The 20,152-nt window shown below is 61.1% G+C and overlaps 1 protein-coding gene across 2 annotated transcripts in view; it reads left to right on the top strand.

Moving 5' to 3' along the window:
* Positions 1-20,152, top strand: part of LOC140453956 (CREB-regulated transcription coactivator 2-like) — a 114,974-nt gene that overhangs the window by 31,343 nt on the left and 63,479 nt on the right. For both annotated transcript variants that reach the window (XM_072548833.1, XM_072548832.1), the window contains exons 8-13: positions 3,029-3,111; positions 3,204-3,253; positions 4,599-4,712; positions 11,171-11,421; positions 12,545-12,981; positions 13,302-13,979. In XM_072548833.1, coding sequence (XP_072404934.1) covers positions 3,029-3,111; positions 3,204-3,253; positions 4,599-4,712; positions 11,171-11,421; positions 12,545-12,981; positions 13,302-13,979 — 1,613 coding nt within the window. The remainder of the gene's footprint in view (positions 1-3,028; positions 3,112-3,203; positions 3,254-4,598; positions 4,713-11,170; positions 11,422-12,544; positions 12,982-13,301; positions 13,980-20,152) is intronic.

Here is a 20,152-nt window from a genome sequence, read left to right as displayed (position 1 = left end):
GTGTCTCGGTCCGTAGGGAGCGAGGTGCTCCCCGTGTCTCGGTCCGTAGGGAGCGAGGTGCTCCCCGTGTCTCGGTCCGTAGGGAGCGAGGTGCTCCCCGTGTCTCGGTCCGTAGGGAGCGAGGTGCTCCCCGTGTCTCGGTCCGTAGGGAGCGAGGTGCTCCCCGTGTCTCGGTCCGTAGGGAGCGAGGTGCTCCCCGTGTCTCGGTCCGTAGGGAGCGAGGTGCTCCCCGTGTCTCGGTCCGTAGGGAGCGAGGTGCTCCCCGTGTCTCGGTCCGTAGGGAGCGAGGTGCTCCCCGTGTCTCGGTCCGTAGGGAGCGAGGTGCTCCCCGTGTCTCGGTCCGTAGGGAGCGAGGTGCTCCCCGTGTCTCGGTCCGTAGGGAGCGAGGTGCTCCCCGTGTCTCGGTCCGTAGGGAGCGAGGTGCTCCCCGTGTCTCGGTCCGTAGGGAGCGAGGTGCTCCCCGTGTCTCGGTCCGTTGGGAGCGAGGTGCTCCCCGTGTCTCGGTACGTAGGGAGCGAGGTGCTCCCCGTGACCCGGTCCGTAGGGAGCGAGGTGCTCCCCGTGTCTCGGTCCGTAGGGAGCGAGGTGCTCCCCGTGTCTCGGTCCGTAGGGAGCGAGGTGCTCCCCGTGTCTCGGTCCGTAGGGAGCGAGGTGCTCCCCGTGTCTCGGTCCGTAGGGAGCGAGGTGCTCCCCGTGTCTCGGTCCGTAGGGAGCGAGGTGCTCCCCGTGTCTCGGTCCGTAGGGAGCGAGGTGCTCCCCGTGTCTCGGTCCGTAGGGAGCGAGGTGCTCCCCGTGTCTCGGTCCGTAGGGAGCGAGGTGCTCCCCGTGTCTCGGTCCGTAGGGAGCGAGGTGCTCCCCGTGTCTCGGTCCGTAGGGAGCGAGGTGCTCCCCGTGTCTCGGTCCGTAGGGAGCGAGGTGCTCCCCGTGTCTCGGTCCGTAGGGAGCGAGGTGCTCCCCGTGTCTCGGTCCGTAGGGAGCGAGGTGCTCCCCGTGTCTCGGTCCGTAGGGAGCGAGGTGCTCCCCGTGTCTCGGTCCGTAGGGAGCGAGGTGCTCCCCGTGTCTCGGTCCGTAGGGAGCGAGGTGCTCCCCGTGTCTCGGTCCGTAGGGAGCGAGGTGCTCCCCGTGTCTCGGTCCGTAGGGAGCGAGGTGCTCCCCGTGTCTCGGTCCGTAGGGAGCGAGGTGCTCCCCGTGTCTCGGTCCGTAGGGAGCGAGGTGCTCCCCGTGTCTCGGTCCGTAGGGAGCGAGGTGCTCCCCGTGTCTCGGTCCGTAGGGAGCGAGGTGCTCCCCGTGTCTCGGTCCGTAGGGAGCGAGGTGCTCCCCGTGTCTCGGTCCGTAGGGAGCGAGGTGCTCCCCGTGTCTCGGTCCGTAGGGAGCGAGGTGCTCCCCGTGTCTCGGTCCGTTGGGAGCGAGGTGCTCCCCGTGTCTCGGTCCGTTGGGAGCGAGGTGCTCCTCGTGTCTCGGTCCGTTGGGAGCGAGGTGCTCCCCGTGTCTCGGTCCGTAGGGAGCGAGGTGCTCCCCGTGACCCGGTCCGTAGGGAGCGAGGGGCTCCCCGTGTCTAGGTCCGTAGGGAGCGAGGTGCTCCCCGTGTCTCGGTCCGTAGGGAGCGAGGTGCTCCCCGTGTCTCGGTCCGTAGGGAGCGAGGTGCTCCCCGTGTCTCGGTCCGTAGGGAGCGAGGTGCTCCCCGTGTCTCGGTCCGTAGGGAGCGAGGTGCTCCCCGTGTCTCGGTCCGTAGGGAGCGAGGTGCTCCCCGTGTCTCGGTCCGTAGGGAGCGAGGTGCTCCCCGTGTCTCGGTCCGTAGGGAGCGAGGTGCTCCCCGTGTCTCGGTCCGTAGGGAGCGAGGTGCTCCCCGTGTCTCGGTCCGTAGGGAGCGAGGTGCTCCCCGTGTCTCGGTCCGTAGGGAGCGAGGTGCTCCCCGTGTCTCGGTCCGTAGGGAGCGAGGTGCTCCCCGTGTCTCGGTCCGTAGGGAGCGAGGTGCTCCCCGTGTCTCGGAGCGAGGTGATCCCCGTGTCTCGGAGCGAGGTGCTCCCCGTGTCTCGGAGCGAGGTGCTCCCCGTGTCTCGGAGCGAGGTGCTCCCCGCGTCTCGGAGCGAGGTGCTCCCCGCGTCTCGGAGCGAGGTGCTCCCCGCGTCTCGGAGCGAGGTGCTCCCCGCGTCCCGGAGCGAGGTGCTCCCCGCGTCCCGGAGCGAGGTGCTCCCCGCGTCCCGGAGCGAGGTGCTCCCCGCGTCCCGGAGCGAGGTGCTCCCCGCGTCCCGGAGCGAGGTGCTCCCCGCGTCCCGGAGCGAGGTGCTCCCCGCGTCCCGGAGCGAGGTGCTCCCCGCGTCCCGGAGCGAGGTGCTCCCCGCGTCCCGGAGCGAGGTGCTCCCCGCGTCCCGGTGCGAGGTGCTCCCCGCGTCCCGGTCCGTACGGAGCGAGGTGCTCCCCGCGTCCCGGTCCGTACGGAGCGAGGTGCTCCCCGCGTCCCGGTCCGTACGGAGCGAGGTGCTCCCCGCGTCCCGGTCCGTACGGAGCGAGGTGCTCCCCGCGTCCCGGTCCGTAGGGAGCGAGGTGCTCCCCGCGTCTCGGTGTGTAGGGAGCGAGGTGCTCCCCGTGTTTCGGAGCGAGGTGCTCCCCGCGTCTCGGTCCGCACGGAGCGATGCGCTCCCCGTGGCTGGGAGCGCGGCGCTCCCGGTGGCTGGGAGCGAGGCGCTCCCCCTGTCCCGGTCCGCACGGAGCGAGGCGCTCCCCCTGTCTCGGTCCGTAGGGAGCGAGGCGCTCCCCCTGTCTCGGTCCGTAGGGAGCGAGGCGCTCCCCCTGTCCCGGTTCGCACGGAGCGAGGCGCTCCCCCTGTCCCGGTCCGCACGGAGCGAGGCGCTCCCCGTGTCCCGGTCTGTACAGAGCGATGTGCTCCCCCTGTCTCGGAGCGAGGTGCTCCCCGTGTCTTGTCCTTTGTGAATTCATGGCATTGCATGGATATTCACTTGCGTTGTCCACTTCCGTCCGATCCTGTCTGACTCTCTGCAATTCCTTTTCTTTCTGTTTTGCTTCCCAGGTTTCCCATTCTCTGTGGTACCTCATGACAACCTTCCCGATGAGGAGACGCTGCTGCCTAAAGGTCTCTGGGATACCAGGAAGGTGAGTATGTTCACTGTGATCAAGGTCTGGACTGTGATGCTTTCACCTTAATGCTGTGCTCAGCACACTGACTGAACTCTGCTTATCCACAGGTCCAGAGCGTGACCTCACGGCCGAGATCCTGCGAGGTTCCTGGCATCACGTAAGTCTCCGTTGTGTTGAATGTGGACTGTGCAATGTCGGCGAAAGCAGCATTCCCAGACCTAATGGATTCTGATGTCAGCCAATTTATCAACTGCCCATAACTGAGACAGTTGTTTTGGGGTTAACTCACTCGACGAGCAATCCAGAGGTCCAGGATATTTCTGGGAATGTGTTCAGATTCCACCACCACAATTGGTGAAGTTTAAATTCACCACCGTACTGAGGTTTATAAAATCATAAGGGGTCTGGATCAGGTAAATAGACAAGGTCTTTTCCCCAGGGTCGGGGAGTCCATAACTAGAGGGCATAGGTTTAAGGTGAAAAGGGAAAGATTTAAAGGGGAATTAAGGGCACACAGAGGGTGTTACGTGTATGGAATGAGCTGCCAGAGGAAGTGGTGGAGGCTGGTACAATTACAGCATTTAAAAGGCAGCTGGATGGGTTTATGAATAGGAAGGGTTTGGGGGATATGGGCCAAATACTGCCAAATGGGACTAGATTAGTTTCGGATATCTGGTCAGCATGGACGAGTTTGGATGCATTGGACTGAAAACTCTGTTTCTAGGCTGTGTCTCACCAGCTTCTCACCTTGTAGTGTCCCTGTCTTGGGAACATTGGATTAGGGATATTATGGGAAGCACTCGGTTTTTTTACTCGTGAATACTGAGGTTGAGCAGCATCCTGACGGGGAAATAGTCTTTACTCCAGGCGATCTGTATCGTTGTGGATATCGAAGAGGTGCTAACTCCTTGCAGCGTGAGCTTTGTGCTGCTTTGCCTTTGTCCCTTTCCCTCCTGTTACCCCAGGGACACATGGCCCTCTGAAAACAAACTCTCCAAAGCTGTCCCAAGGGATCTGTGCTATTTTCCCAGTGACTGTCTTCCCTGTTAACCCCAGGGACCCCCTTGCAACCCACACAGGAAGGGTGCAGGGCACAGTCTCGGGCATGGCTAGGCAGAATGGGGGAGGGGGGTGGGGGTGGATAATCAGGTGGGCAGGGGTTGTGGTAGCGATAGGCCTGTCAGTGTGGAGTGGCAGCACAGTGGGCATACCATACCGTCCCATACCCATGTTGGACAGGGCGGGATGGGCATCCCCCTGTCTCCTCCCTCCCCCAGTTAGGGTGTTAATGATGCCCCCCCCCCAGCCATGAGACCTCTCCACCCCACTCAGGGCCGTGTTTCATGTTGACTATGGAGCTGTCTTGTGTTGTGGCCAGGGGTGGCATCTGACTGGTATCCAGCCTCTTGAGGGTTGCCCGTTCCTGACCCAAGGCTGGGTTTTAAAGGTGGCAGTGGTAACCTCTTGCAGCAGCTGACCCTGCGTATCTCTCCCTCGTGCAGTAAAGCCCAGCCACTGTTTGCTGCTCACCCTTTGGAAGATATGGAGGAGTCGATGAGCTGGGCACCACCGGCCCAGCACAAAGATGAGCTGTGGAGGCGGGCCACAAAGAAGGGGCAAGTAAACTGCGCGGCCTTTCCCATCATTCCCCACCCTTACCCCCAATTACCACCCCCCCCCCCGCCCTGGCATTCCCCGCCCATCCACCGCTCCTCACCCCCCCCCCATTCCCTGCCCATCCACCGCTCCTCACCCCCCCCCCCCCCCATTCCCCGTCCATCCACCGCTCCTCACCCCCCCCATTCCCCGCCCATCCACCGCTCCTCACCCCCCCCCCCATTCCCTGCCCATCCACCGCTCCTCACCCCCCCCCCCCCCATTCCCTGCCCATCCACCGCTCCTCACCCCCCCCCCATTCCCTGCCCATCCACCGCTCCTCACCCCCCCCCCCATTCCCCGTCCATCCACCGCTCCTCACCCCCCCCCCATTCCCTGCCCATCCACCGCTCCTCACCCCCCCCCCCCCATTCCCCGTCCATCCACCGCTCCTCACCCCCCCCATTCCCCGCCCATCCACCGCTCCTCACCCCCCGCCCATTCCCTCCCCATCCACCGATCCTCACCCCCCCCACCATTCCCCACCCATCCACCGGTCTTTACCCCCCATTCCCCACCCATCCACCGGTCTTTACCCCCCATTCCCCACCCATCCACCGGTCTTTACCCCCCATTCCCCACCCATCCACCGGTCTTTACCCCCCATTCCCCACCCATCCACCGGTCTTTACCCCCCATTCCCCACCCATCCACCGGTCTTTACCCCCCATTCCCCACCCATCCACCGGTCTTTACCCCCCATTCCCCACCCATCCACCGGTCTTTACCCCCCATTCCCCACCTATCCCCCAGCTCTTCACCCCCCATTCCACACCCATTCACCGCTCTTCACCCCCCATTCCCTGCCCATTCCACCGCTCCTCACCCCCCCCCCCCCATTCCCCACCCATCCCCCTGCTCTTCCCTCCCCCATTCCCCACCCATCCACCGGTCTTTACCCCCCATTCCCCACCCATCCACCGGTCTTTACCCCCCATTCCCCACCCACCCACCGGTCTTTACCCCCCATTCCCCACCCATCCACCGGTCTTTACCCCCCATTCCCCACCCATCCACCGGTCTTTACCCCCCATTCCCCACCCATCCACCGGTCTTTACCCCCCATTCCCCACCCATCCACCGGTCTTTACCCCCCATTCCCCACCCATCCACCGGTCTTTACCCCCCATTCCCCACCCATCCACCGGTCTTTACCCCCCATTCCCCACCCATCCACCGGTCTTTACCCCCCATTCCCCACCTATCCCCCAGCTCTTCACCCCCCATTCCACACCCATTCACCGCTCTTCACCCCCCATTCCCTGCCCATTCCACCGCTCCTCACCCCCCCCCCCCCATTCCCTACCCATCCACTGCTCTTCCCCCCCCCCCCCCCCCACCATTCCTCACCCATCCACCGGTCTTTACCCCCCATTCCCCACCCATCCCCCAGCTCTTCGCCCATCCACCCCTCCTCACCCCCCCATTCCCCACCCATCCCCCAGCTCTTCATCCCCCATTCCCTGTCCATCCACCGCTCCTCGCCCATTTTCTGCCCATCACCACTCCTCACCCCCCTATCCCCTGCCCATCCACCGCTTCTCACCCCCATTCCCAGCCCCCCCCCCCCCAATTCCCCGGCCATCCACCGCTCCTCACCCCCCATTCCCTGCCCATCCCCCAGCTCTTCTCCCCCCATTCCCAGTGGATCCACTGCTCCTCACCCCCCCCTTCCCCGCCCATCCCCCAGCTCTTCACCCCCCATTCCCTGCCTATGCACCACACCTCACCCCCCCATTCCCCGTCCATCCACCACTCCTCCCCCCCCATTCCCCGCCCCTCACCGCTCCTCACCCCTCCATTCCCCGTCCATCCACCGCTCCTCACCCCCCATTCCCTGCCCATCCCCCAGCTCTTCACCTCCCATTCCCCACCCATTCGCTGCTCTTCCCCCCCCATTCCCCGCCCTTCTCCCTACTCTTCACCCCCCATTCCCTGCCCATCCACCACTCATCACCCCCCCATTCCCCACCTTTCCTCCTGCTCTTCACCCCCCCATTCCCCACCCTTCCCCCAGCTCTTCTCCCCCCCTCCCCTCCCCACCCATCCCCTGCTCCTCACCCCCCATTCCCTGTCCAGCCCCCAGCTCTTCACCCCCATTCCCCACCCATCCACCGCTCCTCACCCCTGATTCCCCGCCCATCCCACAGCTCTTTGCCCCCATTCCCCGCCCATCCACCACTCCTCACCCCTGATTCCCTGCCCATCCCCCTGCTCTTCGCGCCCCCATTCCCTGCCCATCCCCCGCTCTTCACCCCCCATTCCCCGCCCATCCCCCGCTCTTCACCCCCCATTCCCCGCCCATCCCCCGCTCTTCACCCCCCAATCCCCGCCCATTCCCCGCTCTTCACCCCCCAATCCCCGCCCATTCCCCGCTCTTCACCCCCCATTCCCCGCCCACCCCCCATTCCCCGCCCATCCACCGCTCCTCACCCCCCATTCCCCGCCCATCCACCGCTCCTCACCCCCCATTCCCCGCCCATCCACCGCTCCTCACCCCCCATTCCCCGCCCATCCCCCACTCTCCACCCCCCATTCCCCGCCCACCCCCCACTCTTCACCCCCCATTCCCCGCCCACCCCCCATTCCCCGCCCATCCCCCGCTCTTCACCCCCCATTCCCCGCCCATCCCCCGCTCTTCACCCCCCAATCCCCGCCCATTCCCCGCTCTTCACCCCCCAATCCCCGCCCATTCCCCGCTCTTCACCCCCCATTCCCCGCCCACCCCCCATTCCCCGCCCATCCACCGCTCCTCACCCCCCATTCCCCGCCCATCCACCGCTCCTCACCCCCCATTCCCTGCCCATCCACCGGTCCTCACCCCCCATTCCCTGCCCATCCCCCACTCACCACCCCCCATTCCCCGCCCATCCCCCGCTCTTCACCCCCCATTCCCCGCCCACCCCCCATTCCCCGCCCATCCCCCGCTCTTCACCCCCCATTCCCCGCCCATCCCCCGCTCTTCACCATCCATTCCCTGCCCATCCCCCACTCTCCACCCCCCATTCCCTGCCCATCCCCCACTCACCACCCCCCATTCCCCGCCCATCCCCCGCTCTTCACCCCCCATTCCCCGCCCACCCCCCATTCCCCGCCCATCCCCCGCTCTTCACCCCCCATTCCCCGCTCTTCACCATCCATTCCCTGCCCATCCCCCACTCTCCACCCCCCATTCCCCGCCCATCCCCCACTCTCCACCCCCCATTCCCCGCCCATCCCCCGCTCTCCACCCCCCATTCCCCGCCCATCCCCCGCTCTCCACCCCCCATTCCCCGCCCATCCCCCGCTCTCCACCCCCCATTCCCTGCCCATCCCCCACTCTCCACCCCCCATTCCCCACCCATCCCCCACTCTCCACCCCCCATTCCCCGCCCATCCCCCACTCTCCACCCCCCATTCCCCGCCCATCCACCGCTCCTCACCCCCCATTCCCCGCCCATCCCCCACTCTCCACCCCCCATTCCCTGCCCATCCCCCGCTCTTCACCCCCCATGCCCCGCCCATCCCCCACTCTCCAACCCCCATTCCCAGCCCATCCACTGCTCTTCACCCCCCCATTCCCCGCCCATCCCTCTGCTCTTCACCCCCCATTCCCCGCCCATCCCCCGCTCTTCACCCCCCATTCCCCGCCCAACCCCATTCCCCGCCCACCCCCCCATTCCCTGCCCATCCCCCGCTCTTCACCCCCCATTCCCCACCCATCCCCCACTCTCCACCCCCCATTCCCCGCCCATCCCCCACTCTCCACCACCCATCCCCCGCTCTCCACCCCCCATTCCCTGCCCATCCACTGCTCTTCACCCCCCATTCCCCGCCCATCCCCCACTCTCCACCCCCCATTCCCCGCCCATCCATCGCTCCTCACCCCCCATTCCCCGCCCATCCCCCACTCTCCAACCCCCATTCCCCGCCCATCTCCCGCTCTTCACCCCCCCATTCCCCGCCCATCCCCCACTCTCCACCCCCCATTCCCTGCCCATCCCCCTGCTCTTCACCCCCCATTCCCCGCCCATCCCCCACTCTCCACCCCCATTCCCCGCCCATCCCCCACTCTTCACCCCCCATTCCCCGCCCATCCCCCACTCTTCACCCCCCATTCCCCGCCCACCCCCCATTCCCCACCCATCCCCCACTCTCCACCCCCCATTCCCCGCCCATCCCCCCATTCCCCGCCCATCCCCCGCTCTTCACCCCCCATTCCCCGCCCATCCCCCACTCTCCACCCCCAATTCCCCGCCCATCCCCCACTCTTCACCCCCCCCATTCCCCGCCCATCCCCCGCTCTTCACCCCCCCATTCCCCGCCCATCCCCCACTCTCCACCCCCCATTCCCTGCCCATCCCCCGCTCTTCACCCCCCCATTCCCCACCCATCCACTGCTCTTCACCCCCCCATTCCCCGCCCACCCCCCGCTCTTCACCCCCATTCCCCGCCCACCCCCCATTCCCCACCCATCCCCCACTCTTCACCTCCCATTCCCCGCCCATCCCCCACTCTCCACCCCCCATTCCCAGCCCATCCCCCACTCTCCACCCCCCATTCCCCGCCCATCCCCCACTCTCCACCCCCCATTCCCCGCCCATCCACCGCTCCTCACCCCCCATTCCCCGCCCATCCCCCGCTCTCCACCCCCATTCCCCGCCCATCCCCCGCTCTTCACCCCCCCATTCCCCGCCCATCCCCCGCTCTTCACCCCCCATTCCCTGCCTATCCACTGCTCTTCACCCCCCCATTCCCCGCCCATTCATCGCTCTTCACCCCCCCATTCCCCGCCCATCCCCCACTCTCCACCCCCCATTCCCCGCCCATCCCCCTGCTCTTCAACCCGTTTCCTGCCCATCCCTCTGCTCTTCACCCCCAATCCCCGCCCATCCCCCGCTCTTCACCCCCCATTCCCCGCCCACCCCCCATTCCCCGCCCATCCCCCACTCTCCACCCCCCATTCCCCGCCCATCCCCCACTCTCCACCCCCCATTCCCCGCCCATCCACCGCTCTTCACCCCCATTCCCCACCCATTCATCGCTCTTCACCCCCCCATTCCCCGCCCATCCCCCGCTCTTCACCCCCCATTCCCCGCCCATCCCCCACTCTCCACCCCCCATTCCCTGCCCATCCACCGCTCTTCACCCCCCCATTCCCCGCCCATTCATCGCTCTTCACCCCCCCATTCTCTGCCCATCCACTGCTCTTCACCCCCATTCTCTGCCCATTCATCGCTCATCACCCCCCCATTCCCCGCCCATCCACTGCTCTTCACCCCCATTCCCCGCCCATTCATCGCTCTTCACCCCCCCATTCTCTGCCCATCCACCGCTCTTCAACCCTCCCATTCGCCGCCAATAACCCACACTGCACCCCCCCCCCCATTCCCTGCCAATCCCCCTGCTCTTCTCTTCACCCTCCCACTTCCCATCCTGCACTGTTCCCCCTCCACCACCCAGATCCATGCTTCCCCACTCCATAACCCATGGGGACCCTGTGTAACATTTACTGATCTGTTGATGGCACAAATCTAGCTGGGACAGTGAGATTTTGAGGGTGATGTATAGAGGATTTAAGGGGATTTGGACAGATTGAGTGAGTGGACCAGAACTCGGCTGATGGAATATCATGTGGAAAAACGTGACGTTATCCTCAGAAGTGCAAAGAATTGTGTTTTTACCTGATTGGGATATTTGTGAAGGGTTGATGCTTTTCCAAGGAACCTGGGTGACTGTGTTACTGAGTCACAAAGTTAACATGGAGCTGCAGCAAGTCAACTGGAGGGGCAACAGCATATTGGTCCTCATTGCAAGAGGCTTTCAGTACAGGAGGAAGGACATCTTACTGCAGTTGTACAGAGCCTGGGTGAGACACCCACCTGAGTATTGTGTACAGTTTTGGTTTCCTGATCTGAAGAAGGATATAATCACCAGGGAATGAATGCAGTGATTGTTCATTGCGCAGATCTCTAGGCCGGTGGGATTACCCGATGAGACCGGGTCTTGGAGAGCCGACCTGTATTCTCAGAGTGGAGAAGAATGGGCAGGGGTCTCCAGGAGGCTTACAACATTCTTACAGAACCCAACAGGGGAAATGCTGGAAAGAAGTTAGCCCGAAGTCAGTGTGAGGGGGGGAGCTAGAACCAAGGACACAGTCTCAGAATGAGGAGGAAGCCGTTTCGGAGTGAGAGATGAGGAATTCTTTTCACTGGGAGGAGAGTAGAGCTTTCCAATTCCCTCACCCAGGGGCGGTGTAAGCTCAAACTGTGACTGTATTCCACACTGAGATTTCTAGATGAGGCATTAAGGATATGATTATAATTGGGGGAAAATGGTGATGAGTTAGGTGTTCAGCCATGAGCTAGACTGGTCAGGCTGGAGGGGCTGAATGGCCTCCTGGCTGTGTTCCTATCTAACTGTGAACCTTCCATTGTAGCATCTTCCCATCAGCGGAGCAAGCTAGCAGCATGTCCCACGTTTCTGGAGCACTGAACACAGGCGGGTCTCTCCCAGATCTAACAAACCTGCACTTCCCATCTCCGCTGCCCACCCCACTCGATCCTGAGGAGTCGGTCTTCTCGAGTATCAGTGGAGGCAACAGCACAGGCAACCTCACCACGACCATGACCCACCTGGGAATCGGTGGGGGGTCCCTGGCAATGGCCTCCAACTATGAGTCAGCAGGGGGTAAGGTTCATCTCTGTCTCTCTCTCTCTGCCTCTCTGTCTCTGCCTCTCTCTGTCTCTTTGAAAGAGCTCACCAATGATCCCCATTTACGGAATATCTCTCCATTTTCCCCTGTTTGTTGTGTTTTGCAAGTTCCAGCTGTACGTGTTCCTGCTGCACATTCAGGCAGTGTGTTCCGGATCACAGCAATTCATTGTGGGAGGTGTGTTTCCTCACTCCTCCTTGGTTTCTGTTTCCAATTATCCTAAATCTATGTCCTGGTTATCTCTCTCGCACACAGCCGCACCTTGTCACACACCCACCAGTTCAAATCATTTCTCCTTAATTCCTCAGCCTGAGTTGGCTGTTAAATCTCCCCCTCACCTTTTCCACTCGGAGGGGAGCAGTCTCCGTGTCTGCAGACTCTGTGTGATTGAGGACCTTTCTCCCCTGGTGCATCTCTGGTGAAGCTCCTCTTCCCTCCGCCCTCGGTTGACTTCCCCAAAGGTTCATACAATCCCTGCAGTGTGGACGCAGGCCTTTTAGCTCATTGAGTCCACACTGACCCACCGAAAAGCATCCCACTCAGACCCACACCCCTACCCGATCCCTAGAACCATGCGTTTCCCGTGACTAATGCACCTACCCCAAACAACCTTTGACCCTACGGACAATTTACTGTGGTCAATCCATCTAACTTGCACATCTTTGGACTGTGGGAGGGAACCGGAGCACCTGGAGGAAACCCACGCAGACACTGGGAGAACTCCAAGGCTCCAAGGGTGGTATCGAACCCAGGTCATTGTTGCTGTGAGGCATCAGTGCCAACCCCTGAGCCACCATGTCACCAAAGGTGGGGGGTGGGGGGGGGGGGCAGGACCTGCCTTTTAGCTGGTGTGGTAGGAATGCCGGAATCAGTGAGGCATCTTACTGAGCACCAGCCACTGGCAGCTTAGTATTTGGGTGGAGGTTGGCGGAGGCTTTATCTGTGATTTTCTCCTTTGTAGAATGGCCTGCAGGTAATTGCTGCTGGGCCTGTAACACTGCTCAGGCCTGGGGCTAACTGTTTTTGTTGGATGAACAAGGAGATGTATTGAAATAGCTTCACTATGTTAACACCGACTTGTTTTGTATTGTTCCCCAGGGTTGTCCTCTTCATTACAGGGGTCTCTGAGTAACATGTCTCTGCAGTCCTCGCTCAGTAACCCGTCACTGCAGTCCTCACTTAGCACCCAGTCACTCAGTAACTCCTCACTGCAGTCCTCTCTCAGTAACCCCTCCCTCCAGTCCTCTCTCAGCAGTTCCTCCCTTCGTACGTCGCTCAGCAACCCGTCGCTTCAGTCACCGACGGGTAACCCTCCGCTACAGCCCGCGGTCAACGCTGCCTCCAAGCAGTCTCCGCTGAGCACCTCGTCGCTGCACAGTTCGCTCAACAGCTCACTACCGCCTGGCACCATCAGCACATCGCCTCGGAGGAGGGTCCCACTCAACCCTCTCGTCCTGTCCGGTGGTGACTCCAGGAGGACCCACAGCAAGCAATTCTCACCCACCATGTCTCCCACCCTCTCCTCCATCACGCAGGTAAGAGGCAAGGGTCAAAGGCCTCAGCCTGGCCCTGGAAACGTGGGGGTGAAGCGGCAGAGCCACGGTGGGCACACAGCCGCAGGTGGTACATGGGGCCGCACAGTGGCTGTGTAACTGGTGGGGTGGGGGGGGGGGGGTGCTCAGTGCATGTAGTGCATGTACCAACATGGAGAAGTGGGACAGGACAGGTTCATGGGAGTAGGAAGGCGACTGGAGGCTTTGTACATTGGGGAATGTGAATTCAGAGGCAGTATTGTGTGGCTTGTCTGCTGCTGGAACCCCTTCTCAGGAGATCTAACTTCCTGTTCATCTTGCAGGGTATTCCCTTAGATACCAGCAATCTTTCAATCGACCAGCGACTGCCTCCATACTCCTTCTGTCCACAAGCTTACCAACAGTCCCAGCAGCAAGGCTACCAGCAATCCCAGCAGCCAGCATACCAGCCGACTCAATCCCAGCAGCCAACATACCAGCAGAATCAATCCCAGCAGCAAGGCTACCAGCAATCCCAGCAGCCGACGTACCAGCCGACTCAATCCCAGCAGCAAGGCTACCAGCAATCCCAGCAGCCAACGTACCAGCAGACTCAATCCCAGCAGCCAACGTACCAGCAAACGCAATCCCAGCAGTCTCAATCCCAGCAGCCAACGTACCAGCAGACGCAATCCCAGCAGCCAACGTACCAGCAGACGCAACCCCAGCAGCCAACGTACCAGCAGACTCAATCCCAGCAGCCAACGTACCAGCAGTCTCAATCCCAGCAGTCAACGTTCCAGCAGTCTCAATCCCAGCAGCCAAATTATCAACAGCCCCAGCTCTCCCAGCAGCCAGGCTACAAACAGTCTCAACCATCCCAGCAGCAGACGTACCAACAGTCCCAACCATCCCAGCAGCAAGGCTACCAGCAGTCTCCGAAAACCAGCCTACCCCAGCGGCGGCAGCAGCAGCAGGAGCCCTCCTCACGTTGTGTTCAGTCCGACAGCAACCCTGTCAGTGTGAGTATTTGGGTTTGGTTTAATTTGGCCATGGGATGTGGGCACCGCTGACCAACCCAGCAGATACTGATTGGACTGATCACTGGGCCCTGATGTTTGGAGGTGGAGAATAGTTAGCAAACTGAGGGACCTTGAGCATCAGAAGGTATTGACGTTGATGAGTTTCGATGTTTTACAAGAAAGCAAATTCGAGGTGAAAGCCGACCCTGAGAGAGGAACTGGAATAGACGTCCTTAATGGGTGGCATGGTGGTACAGTGGTTCGCACTGCTGCCTCACAGCACCAGAGACCCGGGTTCAATTCACTCCTCAGGCAACTCTCTGTGTGGAGTTTGTACATTCTCCCCGTGTCTGCGTGGGTTTCCTCCAGATGCTCCGGTTTCCTCCCATGATCCAAAAATGTGCAGATTAGGTGAATTGGCCGTGCTAAATTGCCCGTAGTGTTAGGTGAGGGGGTAAATGTGGGGGAATGGGTCTGGGTGGGTTACTCTTCGGAGGGTCAATGTGGACTAGTTAGTCCGAAGGGCCTGTTTCCACACTGTAAGTAATCTAATCTAACCTAATCTTAACAAGCACAATGATAAACCGACGGCTTCAAACCTTCTGCTCAGTATGACCAGGGAACCTTATTGGATAACAAGCTGAGATCCAGCTGTCAGGCGGTTGACCTGGTGGGGGTTCTCGACACTGTGTTTATGTATGTGTGGGCTGCCATGTCATGTGCCTTTACTGCCCTGCCCTGTCCTCTCTATGACTCTTGCTTTGCACAAGGTGAGCAGCCCAAATGTCTGGGTGTACGGCTGAGCTTGAACAGTGGTGAAGGATATGCCATGACCGTACAGGAGTTAGCTATCAATGGGCAGTACATTTGACAATGCAAGCCCATTCGTCAGTGTACCATTCTGAGAGGTCACTGCCCTCTGCCCTGTGGCACTGTAGCGCGATGATGTCACCCACCTCCGTACTGTGAATCCATATTTGTTGAAATTACAAAGTCATCAAGTTGTATGGTTGAGCTCAGGGTTAGAGATATGGTTTGGAGCATTCCCAAAGAGATGGGGTCCCAACTAGACGCAGCTCTTACCAAGCCCTTTCTTCGATTTGGTGAGGAAAGGGGACTTGGATGAAATGTTGCCCAAGCTCTTAGCACTTGCATATTTGCAACCTGGAGATGATACATTCATGGTGTTCACTAAAAGGCTGCAGGAACCTGGCAAATAGGGCCCAAGCCATTTGTGTGCCATTTCGACCTCCGATTAATAGCTACTGTCATTTCTCACCATGTTATCACACAGACTCACAGATGGCCCTATGGTCATCTTGTTCCAGAGAAGAACCCGGCCTATCTCCGATCACCCAGAAAAGGGCCCGGTGTATCTCTGATTACCCTGAAAAGGCCCCGGTGTATCTCTGATTACCCAGGAAAGGGCCCGGCCTATCTCCGATCACCCAGAAAAGGGCCCGGTGTATCTCTGATTACCCTGAAAAGGCCCCGGTGTATCTCCGATCACCCAGAAAAGGGCCTGGTGTATCTCTGATTACCCTGAAATGGGCCCGGTCTGTCTCCGATTACCCAGGAAAGGGCCCAGTCTGTCTCCGATTACCCAGGAAAGGGCCCGGTCTGTCTCCGATTACCCTGGAAAGGGCCCGGTCTGTCTCCGATTACCCTGAAAAGGGCCCGGTCTGTCTCCGATTACCCTGAAAAGGGCCCGGTCTGTCTCCGATTACCCAGGAAAGGGCCCGGTCTGTCTCCGATTACCCTGAAAAGGGCCCGGTCTGTCTCCGATTACCCAGGAAAGGGCCCGGTCTGTCTCCGATTACCCAGGAAAGGGCCCGGTCTGTCTCCGATTACCCTGGAAAGGGCCCGGTCTGTCTCCGATTACCCTGGAAAGGGCCCGGTCTGTCTCCGATTACCCTGAAAAGGGCCCGGTCTGTCTTCGATTACCCTGGAAAGGGCCCGGTCTGTCTCCGATTACCCAGGAAAGGGCCCGGTCTGTCTCCGATTACCCAGGAAAGGGCCCGGTCTGTCTCCGATTACCCTGGAAAGGGCCCGGTCTGTCTCCGATTACCCTGAAAAGGGCCCGGACTGTCTCCGATTACCCAGGAAAGGGCCCGGTCTGTCTCCGATTACCCAGGAAAGGGCCCGGTCTGTCTCCGATTACCCAGGAAAGGGCCCGGTCTGTCTCCGATTACCCTGAAAAGGGCCCGGTCTGTCTCCGATTACCCAGGAAAGGGCCCGGTCTGTCTCCGATTACCCAGGAAAGGGCCCGGTCTGTTTCCGATTACCCTGGAAAGAGCCCGGTCTGTCTCCGATTACCCTGAAAAGGGCCCGGTCTGTCTCCGATTACCCTGAAAAGGGCCCGGTCTGTCTCCGATTACCCTGGAAACGGCCCGGCCTGTCTCCGATTACCCAGGAAAGGGCCCGGCCTGTCTCCGATTACCCAGGAAAGGGCCCGGCCTGTCTCCGATTACCCTGGAAAGGGCCCGGTCTGTCTCCGATTACCCTGAAAAGGGCCCGGTCTGTCTCCGATTACCCTGAAAAGGGCCCGGTCTGTCTCCGATTACCCAGGAAAGGGCCCGGTCTGTCTCCGATTACCCTGAAAAGGGCCCGGTCTGTCTCCGATTACCCAGGAAAGGGCCCGGTCTGTCTCCGATTACCCAGGAAAGGGCCCGGTCTGTCTCCGATTACCCAGGAAAGGGCCCGGTCTGTCTCCGATTACCCTGAAAAGGGCCCGGTCTGTCTCCGATTACCCAGGAAAGGGCCCGGTCTGTCTCCGATTACCCAGGAAAGGGCCCGGTCTGTCTCCGATTACCCTGAAAAGGGCCCGGTCTGTCTCCGATTACCCAGGAAAGGGCCCGGTCTGTCTCCGATTACCCAGGAAAGGGCCCGGTCTGTCTCCGATTACCCAGGAAAGGGCCCGGTCTGTCTCCGATTACCCTGAAAAGGGCCCGGTGTATCTCCGATTACCCAGAAAAGGCCCCGGTGTGTCTCCTATTACCCAGGAAAGGGCCCGGTCTGTCTCCGATTACCCTGAAAAGGGCCCGGTCTGTCTCCGATTACCCAGGAAAGGGCCCGGTCTGTCTCCGATTACCCTGAAAATGGCCCGGTCTGTCTCCGATTACCCTGAAAAGGGCCCGGTCTGTCTCCGATTACCCTGAAAAGGGCCCGGTCTGTCTCCGATTACCCTGAAAAGGGCCCGGTCTGTCTCCGATTACCCTGAAAAGGGCCCGGTCTGTCTCCGATTACCCAGGAAAGGGCCCGGTCTGTCTCCGATTACCCAGGAAAGGGCCCGGTCTGTCTCCGATTACCCAGGAAAGGGCCCGGTCTGTCTCCGATTACCCTGAAAAGGGCCCGGTCTGTCTCCGATTACCCTGAAAAGGGCCCGGTCTGTCTCCGATTACCCAGGAAAGGGCCCGGTCTGTCTCCGATTACCCTGAAAAGGGCCCGGTCTGTCTCCGATTACCCTGAAAAGGGCCCGGTCTGTCTCCGATTACCCTGAAAAGGGCCCGGTCTGTCTCCGATTACCCTGAAAAGGGCCCGGTCTGTCTCCGATTACCCAGGAAAGGGCCCGGTCTGTCTCCGATTACCCAGGAAAGGGCCCGGTCTGTCTCCGATTACCCTGAAAAGGGCCCGGTCTGTCTCCGATTACCCTGAAAAGGGCCCGGTCTGTCTCCGATTACCCAGGAAAGGGCCCGGTCTGTCTCCGATTACCCAGGAAAGGGCCCGGTCTGTCTCCGATTACCCTGAAAAGGGCCCGGTCTGTCTCCGATTACCCAGGAAAGGGCCCGGTCTGTCTCCGATTACCCAGGAAAGGGCCCGGTCTGTCTCCGATTACCCTGAAAAGGGCCCGGTCTTTCTCCGATTACCCAGGAAAGGGCCCGGTGTATCTCCGATTACCCAGGAAAGGGCCCGGTCTGTCTCCGATTACCCAGAAAAGGCCCCGGTGTGTCTCCTATTACCCAGGAAAGGGCCCGGTCTGTCTCCGATTACCCTGAAAAGGGCCCGGTCTGTCTCCGATTACCCAGGAAAGGGCCCGGTCTGTCTCCGATTACCCTGAAAAGGGTCCGGTCTGTCTCCGATTACCCTGAAAAGGGCCCGGTCTGTCTCCGATTACCCTGAAAGGGGCCCGGTCTGTCTCCGATTACCCTGAAAAGGGCCCGGTCTGTCTCCGATTACCCTGAAAACGGCCCGGTCTGTCTCCGATTACCCTGAAAAGGGCCCGGTCTGTCTCCGATTACCCAGGAAAGGGCCCGGTCTGTCTCCGATTACCCTGAAAAGGGCCCGGTCTGTCTCCGATTACCCTGAAAAGGGCCCGGTCTGTCTCCGATTACCCAGGAAAGGGCCCGGTCTGTCTCCGATTACCCAGGAAAGGGCCCGGTCTGTCTCCGATTACCCTGAAAAGGGCCCGGTCTGTCTCCGATTACCCTGAAAAGGGCCCGGTCTGTCTCCGATTACCCAGGAAAGGGCCCGGTCTGTCTCCGATTACCCAGGAAAGGGCCCGGTCTGTCTCCGATTACCCTGAAAAGGGCCCGGTCTGTCTCCGATTACCCTGAAAAGGGCCCGGTCTGTCTCCGATTACCCAGGAAAGGGCCCGGTCTGTCTCCGATTACCCAGGAAAGGGCCCGGTCTGTCTCCGATTACCCTGAAAAGGGCCCGGTCTGTCTCCGATTACCCAGGAAAGGGCCCGGTCTGTCTCCGATTACCCAGGAAAGGGCCCGGTCTGTCTCCGATTACCCTGAAAAGGGCCCGGTCTGTCTCCGATTACCCAGGAATGGGCCCGGTGTATCTCCGATTACCCAGGAAAGGGCCCGGTCTGTCTCCGATTACCCTGAAAAGGGCCCGGTCTGTCTCCGATTACCCTGGAAAGGGCCCGGTCTGTCTCCGATTACCCAGGAAAGGGCCCGGTCTGTCTCCGATTACCCAGGAAAGGGCCCGGTCTGTCTCCGATTACCCTGAAAAGGGCCCGGTCTGTCTCCGATTACCCAGGAAAGGGCCCGGTGTATCTCCGATTACCCAGGAAAGGGCCCGGTCTGTCTCCGATTACCCTGAAAAGGGCCCGGTCTGTCTCCGATTACCCTGGAAAGGGCCCGGTCTGTCTCCGATTACCCAGGAAAGGGCCCGGTCTGTCTCCGATTACCCAGAAAAGGGCCCGGTCTGTCTCCGATTACCCTGAAAAGGGCCCGGTCTGTCTCCGATTACCCTGAAAAGGGCCCGGTCTGTCTCCGATTACCCAGGAAAGGGCCCGGTCTGTCTCCGATTACCCAGGAAAGGGCCCGGTCTGTCTCCGATTACCCAGGAAAGGGCCCGGTCTGTCTCCGATTACCCTGAAAAGGGCCCGGTCTGTCTCCGATTACCCAGGAAAGGGCCCGGTCTGTCTCCGATTACCCAGGAAAGGGCCCGGTCTGTCTCCGATTACCCAGGAAAGGGCCCGGTCTGTCTCCGATTACCCAGGAAAGGGCCCGGTCTGTCTCCGATTACCCTGAAAAGGGCCCGGTCTTTCTCCGATTACCCAGGAAAGGGCCCGGTGTATCTCCGATTACCCAGGAAAGGGCCCGGTCTGTCTCCGATTACCCTGAAAAGGGCCCGGTCTGTCTCCGATTACCCAGGAAAGGGCCCGGTCTGTCTCCGATTACCCTGAAAAGTGCCCGGTCTGTCTCCGATTACCCTGAAAAGGGCCCGGTGTATCTCCGATTACCCTGAAAAGGGCCCGGTCTGTCTCCGATTACCCTGAAAAGGGCCCGGTCTGTCTCCGATTACCCAGGAAAGGGCCCGGTCTGTCTCCGATTACCCAGAAAAGGGCCCGGTCTGTCTCCGATTACCCTGGAAAGGGCCCGGTCTGTCTCCGATTACCCTGGAAAGGGCCCGGTCTGTCTCCGATTACCCTGGAAAGGGCCCGGTCTGTCTCCGATTACCCTGGAAAGGGCCCGGTCTGTCTCCGATTACCCTGAAAAGGGCCCGGTCTGTCTCCGATTACCCTGAAAAGGGCCCGGTCTGTCTCCGATTACCCAGGAAAGGGCCCGGTCTGTCTCCGATTACCCAGGAAAGGGCCCGGTCTGTCTCCGATTACCCAGGAAAGGGCCCGGTCTGTCTCCGATTACCCAGGAAAGGGCCCGGTCTGTCTCCGATTACCCAGGAAAGGGCCCGGTCTGTCTCCGATTACCCTGAAAAGGGCC

The sequence above is a fragment of the Chiloscyllium punctatum genome, chromosome 28 (assembly GCF_047496795.1).
Source record: "Chiloscyllium punctatum isolate Juve2018m chromosome 28, sChiPun1.3, whole genome shotgun sequence".
In the NCBI taxonomy this organism is placed as follows: Eukaryota; Metazoa; Chordata; class Chondrichthyes; order Orectolobiformes; family Hemiscylliidae; genus Chiloscyllium; species Chiloscyllium punctatum.
This window is presented reverse-complemented; position numbering and strand designations above follow the sequence as displayed.